Here is an 18,210-nt window from a genome sequence, read left to right on the forward strand (position 1 = left end):
ACTTTCTACTGGCAATCTTTTAGTTTTGACAGTTTATTGCAAATACAGTTTTAGATATTTTACATTTATAGAATAAACTTTATTTATTTATTCACAAATAGAATGGGGAAAAAGAGTTCAGCCCTTTTATAAACAGCAGATCAACACCTTTGAAAATCCTCTGAGAAGATTCACAGTCCAGCTTGAATGGCTGGGACTACAGATGTGAATTAGTAGTTTGGTATAATCTGGCGCTTGCATCTTATATTTTTGGTGTATTGCTGTTTAATGGCATGCCTGTCCCTGTTGAATAAATAAGTAAAGAAAGAAGTCATGCACAATACGTGAGGGGTATGTCTTTAGAGAGTCTTAATTGTGTTGCTTCTTGAGTGGAAAGGTCATTAGTCCAGTGTAAAAAGTTTGAAACAGAGGTGTCAGTGTCCGATGAGGCCATACTGCTGCATCTCTCAATATCCTCCCGAACAGCCCAGAAGAGCTAATTCAACTCCGGTAATGTGAGAGTGAACTCTTCTATTAATCATTCATGGTGCCTCACTTCTGCGAGCTGGCCTACATACGTACATCTATCCTACAGTGAGCAGATACATTTACGGTGGGAGCATTACCAAGTGCTGTTCATTCCTATGTGGGAAGCCACTGATGACCAGTCTAAACTTTATGAAACACAGATCAGTAAAGATTACTAATTGCGTTTTTATTCACCTCCAACCAAAATCTGTCTTCTTCCAGCTAAAAGAATGACAAGAGCCAGTGTTGCTGTCACCTCCACCTGCAGGACGTCACATCACAATGAAATGCAACCTGATAAAGCGCCTTTCTGCCGTGTCTCCGTTCACTTGCTGTTTTATTAATGCAGCCACACGCCCTTAAAAGTCAGAATAAAGGGGGATTGATATCAGGTTTCTCAAGCTCAACAATGGGGATCCGGTTAGGTTGCATGCTCTTATTGTCTCTGCAGCATGCTGACTAGTCTGAATCCTCTAACAATATGCCGCCCCCCAATGAAAGCTTAATTTATTCTTTATCACCAGGAACCTTGAACCACTGCAAACATTAAGTCCACTTTGTAAATGCTGTTTCCATATTGGCTGTTTTTAGAGAAATTAAAACTTAAAATATCTTTCAAGCACAAAGCTTGAGCTTTGTGCTTGTCAATCATTTGCCAGTCAGGCAAAGGAAAGTTGAAGGTCAAAGGTCAAGGAAACAGCTGAATGGCCACAGCAGTCACACTTAGGTTTCAGCCCTAACCTCTCATTCAAAAATATGTTTTGGTGTTCTGGGGTTTTTTGTGGTTAACCTCTAAAGCTTTTACATTTTATGGATTGTAATAAATGACTGATCACACACTTGTTTTTCACACACTCTCTGAACCATAAAAAACGAGAAAATGGGGATTTCCTACTTTGCCTTAAACACATCTTTTTACACCAAGCCCTTCCTCACATGTTGCCAAAAGCACTCATGGCTTGTCTTATAGAAGAGGTGCGCTAACTCTTCTATAAGACAAGTTGCAAACAGCGCCACCTTATGTCCAACAGAACAGCTGCACAGAGTACAACCTTCACAGCAACGTGAGAGGATAACACAGCAATTTCTCTCAGTTATAGTGAAAAAACAAACAAACAAAGACCAAACAACCAAAAGCACTCACAAAAATCGATTTGGTCTTTTGGTATGAAGTGCATCAATTAATCTTTATTAAAGTGTTCAGTGAGGTAAAATGCGTTGAATTTAATGGAAAACCCTCATGTTCCAATGTGCTTTCATGTTTTTCTTCTGCAAACCTTCACAGCTTCAACATTAAGTTCAATCACACATTAAATATACATTGTACACATTGCTAATACATTTATTTTACAAGTTTAAACAACTCTCAACTGTGCAAAATGAATGTATTTTTGGCTTAGTTCCTCTTCCCGTACCCCCTTGTGCTGATTGATGGCTGATTTGTGCAATAGTTTAAAATACTTCTTCTTTGTCATCTGCATGTTGGAAGCTAGAATCACACTCCAGCTCCCCTGAGGCTGTGAACTCTTGCACCTGGGTCATCTCTTCTTCTTCTTCTTCTTCTTCCTTTTCTCTACTCTCAACTTCCCTCTCTGCACCCTCCCCTCGGTGATCTCCTCCCTCCTCTCTCCTTTCTCTCTTCCCTGCCTTCTTCGCCTCTTCCTCGCACTCCCTTTTGCCATCTCCATCCTCTCTCACCCACTCTCCTCCCTCTGCAGCCTCACGCATCACCTGGCTGGGATGTGGTGCCTCTAGCGTCTCCACAAGGGTGATGGACGTGTCTTTGTCTTTCTCGGTGCTGGAGATGATGGCGGGGACACGGACATGTGCAGACTTGCTCCTTAAACGCATCTTGAGCTTATCTTCTTTTAACTGAAAGAGAGTGGAGAGTGCAAGATAATTTTTTTTTAAGAAAACTCTGGTAAAAAACAAAACAAAACCATCCAAAAGACATGACAGAGCTGAGGTGTTGGGGAAAATGGTCACGCAGACACGGCACCTTGCGTCTCTCTTCAGCCAGCCGGATCTTCTCTTCAAACTCTTCTCTGGTGTGTAGCTTCTGAGCTTTCTTCACCTTCAGAGACTCCAGTCTGGCAGGAGGCCTGCGCCGGGCACCTTCATTGTCGTCCAGCTGATGCATACAAACACAGAAAATGACAGAAAACACTTCATGCATCTTTTTAGACAGGCAACCTGTCTGTACCACGTCTCACGCCCTATGGCAGACGGAATAAGCTCCAGCCCCCAACCCCCCACACTCGTGACCCTGAATTTAATATGCAGAATGGAATGGACGGATAGTTTAGCTTATGAGTATGAGTTTAGGGGCAAAGATGGAATCAGGCAGCCCATTTTGTGCTTGGTTCATGGTGTTCTTCCTTATTTTCTTTTTCTTTAGTAAAAGTTTGTTGAACTGCAGCATTATTATGGATGCCACAGATTCAGGGACAGTAGCAGTCAGGCTATGGAAAAAGTTTTTATTTCCCTTTGTCAGATGTGTTGAGAAAAAAATGCATCTTTTAGAATATGTACCCTGTTTATATCACTGTGCTTGTCTTTCTACTAAAAGTAAAGCTCCATTTGCAGTAAAGCTGTCAGATAACTGGCCTGTAAGGTCGTACCATGCTGTGCACACCAGGTACTCACCATGATGCTGTAAGCTTCTCCAACCCTGCTGCTCTTTTCTCTGTGCTGTTCCTTTGGGATGATGCCCTGATTCAGCAGTTCCTCCAGGATCTTGTGGGACTTCTGGCGTTCAGTTATTTCATTATCCCACAGAAGTACGTCTGGAAAAACAAACCAACAAAAAAACAAGAAATAAACAAACACATATTATACACTCAAGGACATCTTACAAGCAAATAAATAACAAAATCACAGTATAGATAAAATAACAGTTGACGACATCATCGGAAAAAAAAGTCAATACATCACAGAATTAAAATAAAACGGAATAGGCAAGCTTAAACAGATGTGTTTTAACAGTGGTTATAGAGAGAGGGAGAGAATCAGTGTTCCGAATGTGATTTGGGAGCGAGTTCCAAAGATGAGGAGCCACTCGGTTGCCAGCTCTAACGCCCATGGTCGTCAGGAGTGCAGAAGGTATAATGAGAATGACAGAGGATGAGGAGCTCAGAGAACAGGATGGAGTGGTGATGTGCAAAAGATCATAGAGACCTGGAGGTGAGAGATGGAGAGATAGAGAGACTTAAAGGGCTTAAAGGACCAGGGCTGTCTGTACTGTGAAGGTGCTGAAAACCAGATTCAATTTGCTCATAGAGATGACTGTTAGTAAGGTGACAGTATATCTAAACAGCAACCGTTGTTTTCCAGAATTTTTGAACGAAAAGGTGAATTAGCAACTGGACAAAAACGATTTAGATTGGATGGGTCTAGACTCGATTTCTTAAGAGTTGGAATTATCACAGCTAGAGGTAAAGGAAAAAGGCAGAGATTAGGGAGAAATGGATAATGTCAGTTATTCAATGAGTGAGAGAGGAACAAAATAAACAGGATATAACTGCCTGAGTGGAAAGTGGGTCAAGGCAACAGGTAGAAGGTTAAGATTTATCAGCAAATCCAGATATTTTCTCAACAGTTGAGAGAGTGAAACTGGGAAAGAGGAAGGCAGATCACAGTGTGCAACATGTGGAATTATCTAGACCCAGCTACTAATGGACATTGCTCTTCTTGGTATTGAAAAAAAGGCCATGGAAATCCTAATATTCCATTCACCAGACTTGATTAATGTTCCATACATATATTCCATAAATATTAGCTGTAGACATGGCACCCTTAAAGTGGCCCATTTGTTCCTGATACATAGTTTTATGAACAATAAGACTAGTCTTTGTATGAAAGCGTTCCAGATGACAACATGTATTTTCAAGCTTGGGCAATTCTGAGGTGAACCAGGGAGCAGAGTGGATAAAGGAGACAGTCAAAGGAAAAAAATATCCATAACACTGTGGAATCTATTACTGCAGTAAGATACCAGTTCAGGTATGGGAAGGTCAGATGCTATACAGTTCTGAGGAGTAACACCAGAACACTAGATAAGATCAAGAATATGGCCTTTAGTGTTAGTTGGAAAAGTAATAAATAGCTGTTTCTCTACAGCCTGATGAGTCAGACTACACACTCACTGTCCTGTGTAATTCTGTCCACTCACTTTCTCTGATGCTCTCTGATGTTAGAAGAGGGAGTGTTCGGGGCACTGCTCCAGGTATGTCACCAGGTATTTCTCTGTTCTCCATCACCACCCCGCTGTCTGCTGTGCCCTTTGACACAGCTGAGTCTCCACGACTGCTGACCTTACTTCCTGTGTCATCCTGACAGCACAGACACAGAAAATAAATGCAGAAAGGGGACATTATTAAATCCTGACATCATTCCTGTGGTATCACAGACATGAATTTGTCGTGGTAACATCTGTGTTAACGTATTATCAATTTGTCATATAGGTTTACTTCACAGTCTCAATCAGCTACATTTTACAAAAAAAAAAGTACACCGAAATACATATTCACCTTTTATTTTCTTATAGTGTACACTGGTACTGATTAAACTAACCCGGCAGCATAAAACACAACTACAGTTTACTGCGCAAGTTCACAAGTCCAGTGTGAAATAAACCTACATAAAAAGTTGATTTCTTTGAGCCCCATATTGTATTTTTAAGGAATGCTTTTCAACTATGGTATAAACTATGAGGTTCGTGTGAAACATATAAATTCATTCATGAGATTTAGAGGGGAAACCACTTTTATCAAATCTGTTGCAATTGACCTGACCAAAAATGTGTCTTTTCATTTGTCTCTTCTTTTCTTTATTATAATCGTATAATAATAATAATAATAATGATATATATATCTATATATATGTATATATATAGATATATATGTGTATAAATAATCCCCATTTTTGAAAACAACAACAAAAGTTGCATTAAGAATTAGTTAATGGGAAACTGCAATGAGACAAAACTGGATTCTTCTTCAGCTTTTAAGAGCAAGCCTAAACTTTTAGTCTTTATAAAAAGTAAGATATATTAACACTGATATTGCATTGTGAAGGCACCTGCCCTTGTTGCCTTAACTTTATGGTTTATGTGAGAGAGTTGGGCTATACCAGTCTTTCAGCTTGCTGTTTTTCCAAAAAAAGGAACAAAATGTTTTTTTCCCCTGCTAGAGAGAGGACTTCATAATAAATATCTATGTTCAAAAGGTCTATAAGGAAAATTTCACTTCCCTTACAACTTTCTATGAATTTTCTTTAAAAACTGTCACAAACAAACACCAGCTCCTCTCCCCAGTTTTACTAGTGGGTGGTGGGACACCCAGCCTACCTCGTCTCCATTCACTGTCAGCGTTTGGACCGCGGTGATCGTGGAGTTCATGCATCCCATTTTCACCTTAAAGCAACGATGTGAAGTCAATCAAAAATTCATAAATTCACCAGCTGTGTTTTTCTGGATTTCTTGTTGTTGTCTATGTGTTATCGACTGTTGTAGATTTGCATTCCTTCACTCAGACACTGCAGTCTCCATGGGTCCCGTGCGTTGCTAGGGGCCGTTGCTACAATAAATCTGACCTGGTCAAAGAGGTGATACTGCAAAGTCTACGTACAATGATCAAATTCGTTCATTTCTGATCAGATTTGTGCTTGCATCGTCCTTAAATGAACTCTTATGACAAATTTGTTGTCGGACTTGTGTTTGGGAGTAGAGTCGACTACAAAAGTATAATAGTGCCAGAAATCACTAGACGTGCATGTTACCAGATTACCACAAACAGAGGGGCTTGCTAAATAATTCAGCCAGGAGTCAGTGTGCCAAAAAAAATTATATAAAACATGACCCCGACACGTAAAACACAACACACTGTTCCGCTTACCATAAATTTTTATTCAGATACCAAGTTTCAGTGCGTGTGACCTTCGTTTCCTAAAACAACAACAACATGAAAATAAAATGAATATAAGACGAACGGACAGTGACAAATATCAACAAATAAGATACGCTTTTAATAAGCAAGATTAAAATAACAGTTCTTCTTTCTTGGGGAGAAGGTAACATGCAACTTTCTGGGTTTTTTTTTTTTTCCAGTTCTGAACAAAAACCACAAAAATACATCAACGCAGTTGCCTAAGTATGGGCTTAATGAGGGTTATATAATATTGGACAGGTAGTCTGATAACCTCCTGAAAAGCGAGGGGAAAAAGCATCTTTCAGTTTAACTATTACGTCTGCTGATATAACGGATAGGCTTGGTCAATTGTGGTACAATAGCCATTTGTAGAAGAGGTAACATATGCATGCAAATAATGTCACCATGAATCAAAGACATTTAAAAAACATTTTAAATTATTATTGGATGTCTCTTTGATTTAAAAAAAAAAAAATCAATTACTATATATATATATACATATATATACATATTTTCATGAATACCTTAAATGCTCGAGTCCAATTTGTGCAGGAATATAACTCTATTGTGCAAAAATATCAAAACTAATGTGGTCTAACTTTGCTTTGATCATGAAAAAATTTCAAAGACGTTTAATCTAAACAAAAAAATAAATAAATAAATAAATAGAAAATTCAAACAAGTCAACATCAGTTTGCTCAGAAGCTAAATGAAACGCCACTTGGTAAAGACCACAGGTGGCAGTAGAGTCTAATGCACTCTACCTAACTGTGGAGAGCTGGAGCTGCCCGTCTCTTTTTGAAGTCTGGCCTTGTTTGTGAGGACCACAGTGGTATCGTGGTCAGACAGAAAAGCCTGGAACTCCTGCTCCACCTCCATGATGTGAGAATCTTTGTCCAATTTGTGTTCCAGAATTATCAGCTGTTTAGGAGCTCCAGGTCCCGACTATAAAGGGTGGCAGCATAGAAATGAGTGATTGCTACAGCTACCGCTGGTCATTTCAGATCTAAATGAGGAAACTTGGTGACAGTATACTGTCACCAAGGAAAAACTCCCTTTTAACATGAAGAAACCTCTGACAGAACAAGACTCAGGGAGGGGTAGGCAGCCAGGCAGTGTAGTTCAGACAGGCCATGAAGTCAGGCTCAACTGCAGATCAGCTTCCTGTATCCAACAGGTGAGAATAATATAGGCAGTGCTATTTAAGTTGCTATTTTAGCCTGCCACTGTAGATGCACATCTGCAAACTCCTCTCCACATCCTGTCTCTCATTTAATCTGTTATATTCTGTGCCGGGTTCTGCTGATGTTTTTTTTGTTTTGCTTTTTCAATTAAATGTTATTTATATAGCACCAAATCATAACAACGGTTGCCTCAAGGTGCTTAATATCGTAAGATAAAGACCTTTCAATAATATAAAGCTCCAATAATATACGACCCCGATGAGCAAGCTCTTTAGCAACAATAGGAAGGAAAAACTCCCTTTCATCAAGAAGAACCTTGTGGCAGAACCAGGCTAAGGGAAGGGCAACGATCTACCGTCACGGGTTGGGGGTGAGGGGCGGGAGACAGGCAAAGACATGCAGAGCCAGAGATGAATAATAACCCAGAATTAAATGAAGAGTGGTATATAAACACGTTGGTGATGCCTGATTCCATCATAATGAGGGTGGATTCAGGGTCACCTGCACATTTAAAAAACAGAAGTGGACCCAAAGTGCCTTAGAGAAAGACACATTTAAGGTCAAAATACATGAAAAGCCTAAAGGTGTGCTTTGTTGTGTTAACTAATCATCCTGCAAAGTGAGAACCATGCTTTTACAGTGTCTGGTGGTTCAGCTCTTTCACCGCATCGGCCTGGTCGGGGAACTCAATGGCAATAAATGACTCAGTCATCTCATAAATTGTGAGGCCCTGTTCTCCCCTACATAAGCTGCCGTTAAAAGTATCGCTATTGGTTTTGGTAATTGGTAATCGATTGCACAATTTGACTATCTCACAGCACATTGACAGCAGCGACGCAGGCGGCGCATGTGCGGCGGTCCCTTTAAGACCTGCGAGCAGTAGCGTATTCGTTGTCAGGACAACAAATAAAGACAAAACTGGCCCGTGTGTTTCCTGCAGGACCTTTGAGAGTAGAGGCAGAGAGCAGTGGGAGCTCACCTTAATAAATAACAAGAGATACTGCACAGCACAGGCTGAATCAGGTGTAATTTTCAGGCGCTAAATGGAGGTAAAAACTGTTCCGCCTCTAGACTGATAAGTGACGCGGGGTATGACTCATATGGTCGCATGAAGGTTGCCAGGTGAGATCCAAGATCCTGCACTGCAGAGAGATCCGCCTGTTAACGTAAGATTCTTTCAAATTATTGATTGTTATGGAAATATTGCACGATGCCCTCCTGATTCGTTCGGCCATCGCCACCAGGCTGCCAGCTTTCAGAGTCTCCTGATCTCTTCCAGGAGTGATCAAAGAGCCTGGTGATGATTACTGAATGAGCACGAGCACGAAGTGAATGGAAAAAATGAGCAAAAAATATGAATCAGCAAACATCTCCGATGTGGAAGAGCACATTTCTCTGAAGTATGACATCAAGAAGAGACTTGGAAAAGGGGTGAGCAACTTTTTCTCTCTTTTTAATTTAGTGGAAATGAACTTGTTTGCTCAGGCTGTACAGTTACGGTACTAACGAAACTCCAAGTTGCTGTTTGAGCAAACCGGGGGAAAAAAAACAGTTTCACTGCAGTCTTCTTTTTCTTTTGCAGTCTCTAACTCTTCTGCCTTCATGTGCAGTAATTCAGTTAAAGTTTCCTCTGCACTTAAGCCTTTAAATTCCTGAAATTCTCCAGACTTACAGTTCTCAGTGGATACCAGTGTTTTAAGCAAGAGGTTTATTTACTTTGGCAGCAAGAAAATAAACTCTTTCTTTGCAGATCAGCTGGTGTGTGAGGACACTTGTTCTCTTTAGAGTCCAGATCCCTTTTGTTTTTGTTTTTCTTTGTCTCCAGTAGTTTCCACAGTTCTAAAAACAGCCTGGTTTCTTTCCACCGTTTGCCCCAGGAGATTATCAAGTTGTTGCTCTGCTTCTAAATAGCCAGCTGATAGCTGCCACGTAGAAACCACATAACTGGCTGGACATGCTGAGGGTGGCTGTGACTCATGTTACCCACAGCTGTTCAACCTGTTGCACCTATAGGCAGCATCCTACACCTGCACTGTGATGCTGAACAGCTCTGATCAGATGACTTCAGATGCATTCAAAAATCATAATGTGGATGTATTTTATTTTATTTTAAATATAGCTTCAAATACCAGGTTTAAAAAATGTCAGTGTATTATATAGGTCTGTTTTTCTGCAGCTGTTTGATTTAAAAAAAAAGAAGAAGAAGAAAAAAAAAGAAAACACATCCCCAGTGCTCTTTCCTCCACGTATCATTAGAGTGTATTATAATCTCCTGCCTCACTGCTGCCTCTGTTATGCTTGGCTTCACTACGCTGCTCACACCCTGCTATCACTGAAGTCAAAGAGCTCATGTCATCCATGTTTTATTCAATATAGAGATCAAGAGTTTTTTTTTACATGGTGCATATAGTGGATTTGTATTCCTGATGGAGTGAAGATTAGTCCAGCAGGAATAATACACAGCTTGTGACGCTACATAAACAGCATATTAGCTGGTTTTAAATACATGCAAAAATCAAAATTATTAATGAATATAGGATTAGCTGCTGGTAGAAGAGCTACTTGAATGTATGATGTCAGGCAGGGTTAGTTCGCTGTATCCTACTGGTAAGACTCATAAGGGCAGTACTATTAAAGCTGCATTACCCTGCCCACTATAGCTGCACATCTGCAAACTGCTTTGCAACCCACATCCACTCAGAATCCTTCTTTCTTGCTGGGTTCTTGCTGATGCTCTTTCTGTCTTTTTTCCATGTATGCACATGGAGCTGTGGGGAGAGCAAGTCCACAGTGCAGATGGGAATCATTTATAGTTACTTAAATGTGCAGGAATAAGTTATCATTTTGACTTACAGTGGTCCTAACTGAACTCAGATGCCAGTATTCTCATATTTTGATTTTTATAGTTAAAATCTTGCACAGGATATAAGCCCAATCCTGTAGGTACAAGAAGCATCCCGGTGACGTGTTACTTGCGTTTTGTGTTTTCCTCAGGCCTACGGCATTGTCTGGAAAGCAGTTGACAGACAGACTGGCGAGATTGTGGCTGTGAAAAAGATCTTTGATGCCTTCAGAAACAGGACAGATGCCCAGGTGTGTACCATGTGATCTGCAGTAAGTGGAACAATGCTGTTGTTCTAAAGCAGAGATGTCAAGTTCATTTTACACCATGGGCCAGATACAGCTCACTTTGATCCTGAGTGGCCTAAAAAGTGAGACTCCCCTTTTTGTGCGTGTAAGAAGTGTAGCTACACATTTAATCCCCGAGATATGTTAATATAAGAAAAAGAAGTGGAATTTCAATAATCTCGTTTTCAGGACACAATAAAAAAAATGCTGCTGTAACAAATGAAAGAACTCTGTCAGCACGACCCCTTGGGCCTAAAAGCGGCTTCTTATTTTTCCATAATTTTCTTTTTAAGTACTTGAAATTAAGCATTTCCTGCTTGCAGTCTTTCAAATGTCCACTTCATTTTGACTGAAAAGCGATCATTTGAATAAATTGTTAAAGCAAAAGTAGAAGTAGCTCTACTTGCTTCACGATTGTCATGCCACTTCTTAGATTTCGCTTGTATCTCATCCTGGGTATTACATGGTATTAATTTCCTCCTTTATCTGTTTAAAGACAAGTTTAGTAAATGTTTGCATAGGACAGGTGGCTTGTGTGCACCTGATTTACAGCTGCATATTTCTTGATCATGACCTCAGTGTCTTCTTTTTTCTTTTTACAGCGAACGTTCAGAGAAATCATGTTCCTCCAGGTAACCAAAGTATTTATTATGTTCCTGTCAAATAATCTTAACACTTTTCCAAATCACTGTCATGTCTTTTAGTTCCATTTATGAAGACTGAAACAACGATAATGTCAGTCTCAGTCTCACCGACTGTACTGGATCTCTCTACATGTAAATTATCTTTAGTTGAATTTAATAATATTCTATAACTCAACCAGTGACATGTTCAGTCTGTTAGTACTCCACAAAACTGTTGCATATATATATAATATTCTTAAGAATCATTATGAATTCTTTTTGAAATATCAAAATAAGTAAACAGGGAATGTGTTTTTCCACGTTGTTTTTATAAATCACATAAATGTTTCCCTCCTTATCTGCTGACCTACCTTCATGTGACCTTCCCCTGCTGTTTGCACAACCTTGTCACAAAACCATTGCCAGTTATTACTGGTCAAACAGTAGCCAGAGTGTGAGTTTTGTGTTTGAGAGTAAGCATATTTACCTTTTCTTTTTGTGTGCAGGAGTTTGGAGGCCACCCCAACATCGTTAAGCTTCTAAATGTCATCAGAGCACAGAACGATAAAGACATTTACCTCATCTTTGAATATATGGGTGAGTGTAAAGCCCAGCTCATCATCTGAACTTGTAACACAGCAGCATGAGGAAGGCCCCGGGGGCTCTTAGTAGCTTAACCTGGCACTGAAAAGGTGTGTGTGTGTGTGTGTGTGTGTGTGTGTGTGTGTGTGTGTGTGTGTGTGTGTGTGTGTGTGTGTGTGGGCTTCTGCTTCTCTTGGCCGGCTGCGCTGTCTTACTGCTGAGTCCACAGACTGCCCTCCCTGTCTATGCAGTCTAATCCTTGACAGTACTGCAGCATTACAGTGCAGACTCCCACTGCTTACATTTCATTTGATTTCAGCCATGCCATTGCATTAAAATTAGCGTGTGTGATTTCATAGATGATTTGTATGTTCAATAACACCATAGATGGTTATCTTTATAACTAATGATTATTTAGAATTGGATCATTACATAAACACCCATAACAGGTTTTTTCCCATTTCTGCTTTTGTACCAGATACTGACCTGCATGCAGTGATAAAGAAAGGCACCCTACTGAAAGACATCCATAAACGTTACGTGATGTACCAGCTCCTCAAAGCCACGAAATACCTGCACTCAGGAAATGTTATCCACCGGGACCAAAAGGTACAGCAGATGGAACAGATGTGAGAATGTGAGAAGCATGCTCTTATTTGGATTAGAAAAATCCCAAATGAATGCCTGTATCATGCATGTACAGTGCACTTTTGCTCTTGTCACATGTTAATGATCTAATTATTTGTTCTTTGTGGCCTGTGTAAAACTGTGGCATTTCCTTATCCTATGCAGGTTTGTGCAGTAAACTCTGCTGAGTTGACCTCACAAAATGGTCCTTGGCATCACAAAATAGTTTTTCATCCCACATTTTCTGCTCACTGAACATTCATATTCACATTTTCATCTCTTAAGCAAGCACTGGAAACCTGAGAAAATTCTCTTTGGTAAGAATGTTTTTTCTTGTCTGTTTCCCACAGCCGTCCAATGTGCTCTTGGACTCTGACTGTGTTGTCAAGCTGTGTGACTTCGGCTTGGCCAGATCGCTCAACCAGATCCAAGAGGACAGTGGGAATCCTACACTGACGGAGTACGTGGCCACACGGTGGTATCGAGCTCCCGAGATCCTGCTGGGATCCACAAGGTACCCGACTGTGTTGAGCGTCTGCTGCTATCGCTTGTTTTTCACTGACAGAAATGAGTCTAAACGTTAAATTTAGGCGGTGCTTCTGAATAATCAGCGTATTTTCCAAAGGTACACTAAAGGCGTGGACATGTGGAGCCTCGGCTGTATCCTGGGAGAGATGCTGCTGGGAAAAGCCCTGTTCCCTGGGACATCCACCATCAACCAAATAGAGAAGATCATGAGTGCCATTCCACACCCCAGCCCAGAAGGTGGCTTCACAAAAGTCCATATTAAATGTATTTAACTGCTTGACATTTTACTTTTACTTTGGATTGATTAAATATGCCTTAATTTTCAGATATTCTCGCAATCAAGTCAGAATATGGATCCTCTGTCATACAGAGAATGTTACTAAAGTAAGACAATATTTTATGTTTGCAATTTATGTTGTGAAAATCATAAAATTATTCATCAAATGTCTATTTGAATCTGGTAATCTTAAATACTAACCCCGCGTTTTTTGCCCTTTATTTTTATGTGAGTACACAGTGTGTACAGTTAATGCGTGGCCTCAGCTGACCTTGTCACTCTTAACACAGAGCTAGGTTAACAAATTTCCTCCACTTCAGCATAAAAACTAGAATTAGAGCTTACAAGTGGAAGCAAGGCTGATTAAATACTTAAGGAGCAGAAGCACTGATGCAGCAGAACAGTAAACTGAGCAACAGCAGGTGAAATAGGCCACAGAAACTGAAAGACAGATCACTATAATAAACCCCTGTTAATTATTCTCCTTCATCTGTTCATCCTTCACCAGACCACAGGTGCCTTTGGAGGATCTTCTTCAGCCTTCTGTGCCTCCCGATGCTCTCGACCTGTTGAAGGGTTTCTTGGTTTTCAACCCAGACAAGCGGCTAACTGCAGAGCAAGCCCTCCAACACCCATACTTAGCCAGGTATTAAGGATCAGACTGGCCCCTGGATTAGGAGCTGTGGTCAAATTTTATTCTGTTTTCTTGTTGCTCAGTTGGTCAGATTGAATAGATTTGTGTGTTATTCCCCTTGTGGTAAATCTGTAATCTGTAAATGGTTTTTATGATTTTACTGTCATTATATGTTCATGTGTGCTGTCATATGTTTATAAGTGTGCTATCCATTTCTGAAGATTTCACAATCCAGCCAAAGAGCCAACACTGAACTACGACGTAGTGCTGCCAGTGGATGATGACATCCAGCTATCTGTGGTTCAATACCGCAACAAACTATATGAGGTACAGTGTGACTTATAACTGAGTTTGAGTACTGAGTACATCAGATTACTTTGAGGTATACTACAAAAAACTACTGAAAAAGCTCTGTAGGCTGTAGGACCCTTCACACAAACATGTAACTCTGCCTGCTTCACATAGCAAGACCGAAAAAAGCAAATGTAAGAAAACAATACAGTTTCAAAATTTAGAAATACATTTCAAAAAATGAGTCAAGAACAAATGAAATCCCTCACAGCATAAGAATGTGCTGTAACGTTGTTCCAAATTAAGAATTTAGGGCTTTCAGCTTGCTTTTCTAAATATTAAGATATAGACTGTATATAAAAGATGGACATAGTTACTGTGCCATCACACAATTAGTGAATTTAGTCCCAAGCGAAATCCTCAAGCTGAGCATTTTCAGTCGGATCATGAGTTGTATTATATTTATTTATAAAGCAGGCATGATACATATTAACATTGCTGCATGTAAACAAATGCAGCTGATGAAATGTACAGAGGACTTTGTGGCACATTGAATTTGGAGATCTTATTCATGGTTAGGCCTTAAGACACAACTATGGAATTATATTTATGTCAAAAGCTGCGTGCAGTAAAAAAAATGTAATCAGGAGGAAATAATTTACTTTCGCGAGCGGAGGTGTTCATTGCCACTTGCAAAATGAATTTACTCACATGTAAATTCAACAGCACAACGAAGCCTTCGCACACAGGAGAGTTTCTGGTGTGTGAGCGATGCAGCAGGTTCATGCTCTCAGGGGTAACTCTGCTCTCAAAGCTCGAATCTGCTCACTTTAATAAACGGACTTTTGACAGTTTTGAACGCGTCACAGAAAAACACTTTCAAAGGAGTGCTGCCTCAACCTCTGTGATGGTCAGGTTCAGGTTACTGCATTAACCTGAGTTACACTGTGGCAGCAATACAAGAGCTGTTTTAATCCATATTTGTTTTCACTGCATTACTTTAATGCTGAAAACATTTTGAAAACCGAAAGATTCCAAGGCAACTTCTGAAACCTCTGGCTTTACTTCAGTTTCAGTATAATTCCATACATCTACTGCAATTATACAATTATTCCAATGTTCTGGTCTCTGCTGGTCATTCTAAAGAATGCGTTGAATTGGCTTCACTGTGCTTATCTGTTTCAAGAAGTCATCATTTGATAACAAAAGGCAGACTGTTCCACAGTTTAAAAACAAAAGGTGGCTTTTCAGTGCTTCATGGGACACACAAGGTAGCTTTAAAACAAGACCTGTGTGATCATGCTTGAACATTCATGGTCTCTGAATTTTCTATACAAATGAGACAACTGGAAGTTAATCAAACTAGTTAAAATGCTAGAGTCTGTATCTTTTTTTAACCTGCAGATGATACTGGAGAGGAGAACTAACCAAGGGATGTTGAGGTTGATCCAGCCAAAGGAAGGAAGCTGTGTCAGCAGCAGTGAGAAGCCCAGTGTGAAGTGTGATAAAGGAGTGAAGAGCCAAGTGGCTGCAAACAGCATCAGAGATGGTGATGATGAAAGAAAACCAAAACCTGAAAAAACTGACGAGACGACCCATGCACCTCCACGTACAGGAGTTGGCAAAACCGAGGCGGTGAATGCATCCACCCCACCTGCAGCAGAGAAGACGAGCCCTCTAGCTGGCCCTGGCATAGGAAAACTTACATATAACCCCATCACACATGCCCCAAGTATGAGAGTTTATTTTTTTGGTGTAAAATATGAAACCTGTCTTTTTGTTTAAAAAATGGTGGGGTTTGAAAATTCCTGAAAAGCATAATTATTAAGCCATCAGAAAGTCAGGTATTTAATAAGCACAGTACAACAGCTGTGTTTATACTGCCTCAAACTCTTGTTTTCTTCATTCAGATGTCTTTGTTCGTAGTCCAGGTGGTCCTCCTCATTCCTACCAATCCACTGCAGCCAGCAGGAAACCAGTGGGACAGAGCAGCTACAGTAATGCAGTTGCATCACCAACAGAGGGCACCAGCGCTGGTGTAGTAAGCATCAGACCTCAGTCCACTTCAGCTTTGTTTTCCTTTAGTGATGTAAGCCTTGTTTATTTTTGTACTTCTTACCATTTGTACTTTTCTCTGTCTCCTCACCCTACTTCTGCTAGTCGATGGACCAGATTCTCCAGCGTGGTCGCTCAGCCCCCGTGGCCCATAACCATTCCTTTTCCTCATCCCTAAACCACACCCAGAATAACCCGTTAGTACGCAAAGATGAGACATCATTGTCTTCTGGGCTTTACATCACATCAGCACGTCTGGTCAGTCCACTACATCCATGTAAAATATTATATGAAAGAACAGACGCAATTTAAAAGAAATGAAGTGACTTTTAAAACATTTTTGAGGATTTAATAGATGGCGATTATTTTGAAACTTGGTGGCTTTAGGGGCAAGAAAAGAAACTTGGTGACTGTCACGTGTGTCTGACCAGGTTTAATTTTTTCTTCTTCTCATGCAGAACCAGCGCTCCACCACTCAGGTGCATGAGGCCCGGCCACCACCACGGTTCAGCAAGAAAGTGTTTCAGACTAACTGTAACGTGGCAGCAGCTGGCGACCCACGAGCCAAACTAGGCAGCTATTCGCAGGCCTATGGCACCATCAACAAGACTGGACTGGACAGTCTTCTTCGGGGCCGCCCTTGCAACCAGTGACTGCTGTCATACCTGCAGTTACATAGGGGTCCGGTGCCACGTGTGTTTAAACACACAACAAAGTTTGCTTTGATCTCCTTCAGACTAGGACTAGAAACGATTCTGACAGGCAGATCAAACACCTCTTAGGTTACATTTAGATTTTACCCATGGAGACATGGATTTATTCACTGTCTGTGACATATATATATATATATATGTAAAATCAATTCTAGGCGTTAATACCAATGTGTGAATATATGTAAATGTGTGTATTTTTTTTTTATTAAAACTTGGAAATCTTTTCTTAGAAGGCTGGATTAGCCTGTCTGTCTGTAGAGAGGCTCTGTATTAAAGTGCATATGCTAAATAGTAAGTTTGAGCATTTGTCTCAGGAGCGTCTGTCGGTTTAAAATAAGCCCTGGTTTCTCATGTTGACTCTGGTCTAGAGGCTTAATGTTTTAATACTACATTAGGAACATTGAACCAGTGGTTTGGGTGCAGAATACTTGCAGATACATGTAAAATATGCAAATAGATGGTTTGGTGAATTCATTATATCTAATAAGTGATTATTTTTCATTTGTGAACATGCCAGCAAGAATTCTACTTGTTGTTCTGATGTGTACAGAATTTTATAATGTTTAACACTGAATCACTTAAATGTCTATGAACAATTTCAGGTGGAAGAACTCAGACTCTGTGTCTCTGTAAAAGAACAGCTGTGTAAAGAAAAAAACAAAGTAAACATTGTTTTTTACACATTTCTTCTCCTCCAACAGTTTTGTTGCTAAAACTGACTGTAAAATATCTTCAAGAAACCTAAGAAGTCCAGTCGCTTTTCTTTCCAAGGTCCTTAGAAACTGAAGCTACAGTTCACATAGGCTCACCAACATTGGACAACAGAAGAGTGGAAAAATGTTGCCTGGTCTGATGAGTCTCAATTTCTGCCCCAACATTCAAACTGTAGGATCAGAATTTGACATAAATATGAAAGCATGGACTCGTCCTGCTGTATGTTAACGGTTCAGACTACATCACATACTGAAATTAATGACAAAATTAAACATAATGTAGTTATCAGTGAATCGCTGTCGGAAAACCTTGCTCTTTTCACTTAATTAAAAAGCCCAAAGGGAGCACAAGCCAAACTTACAAAGCAGTTAATCTTGAAACTGTGTTTGTTTTTATAAATTCCTATCTGAAAACGACAA

The 18,210-nt window shown here is 40.1% G+C and overlaps 2 protein-coding genes across 3 annotated transcripts; one reads left to right on the forward strand and one right to left on the reverse strand.

The window, feature by feature from the left end:
- Window positions 1–1,199: 1,199 nt before the first annotated feature.
- On the reverse strand, window positions 1,200–6,408 carry stmnd1 (stathmin domain containing 1). Its single transcript, XM_040020071.1, has 5 exons — window positions 5,855–6,408; window positions 4,679–4,838; window positions 3,154–3,293; window positions 2,507–2,638; window positions 1,200–2,379 (listed from the first exon to the last, which is right to left on the reverse strand). The coding sequence occupies exons 1-5, from the start codon at window positions 5,912–5,914 to the stop codon at window positions 1,960–1,962; spliced, it is 912 nt and encodes a 303-aa protein (XP_039876005.1). The 5' UTR covers window positions 5,915–6,408; the 3' UTR covers window positions 1,200–1,959.
- A 2,007-nt stretch (window positions 6,409–8,415) lies between these two features.
- mapk15 (mitogen-activated protein kinase 15) lies at window positions 8,416–17,279 on the forward strand. 2 transcript variants are annotated; one of them, XM_040020067.1, is made up of 15 exons: window positions 8,416–8,784; window positions 8,898–9,049; window positions 10,613–10,711; window positions 11,350–11,379; window positions 11,877–11,967; window positions 12,431–12,561; window positions 12,930–13,093; window positions 13,205–13,344; window positions 13,434–13,491; window positions 13,893–14,030; window positions 14,240–14,345; window positions 15,714–16,041; window positions 16,220–16,350; window positions 16,470–16,622; window positions 16,823–17,279. In XM_040020067.1, the coding sequence occupies exons 2-15, from the start codon at window positions 8,951–8,953 to the stop codon at window positions 17,015–17,017; spliced, it is 1,863 nt and encodes a 620-aa protein (XP_039876001.1). In that variant the 5' UTR covers window positions 8,416–8,784; window positions 8,898–8,950; the 3' UTR covers window positions 17,018–17,279. The 2 variants fall into 2 exon arrangements, with proteins under 2 accessions (XP_039876001.1, XP_039876002.1); XM_040020068.1 differs by lacking the exon at window positions 8,416–8,784 and having other exon boundaries at window positions 8,791–9,049.
- The last annotated feature ends 931 nt before the right edge of the window (window positions 17,280–18,210 follow it).

The sequence above is a fragment of the Simochromis diagramma genome, unplaced genomic scaffold, assembly GCF_900408965.1.
Source record: "Simochromis diagramma unplaced genomic scaffold, fSimDia1.1 OVJJ01000753.1, whole genome shotgun sequence".
NCBI classification, from domain to species: Eukaryota; Metazoa; Chordata; class Actinopteri; order Cichliformes; family Cichlidae; genus Simochromis; species Simochromis diagramma.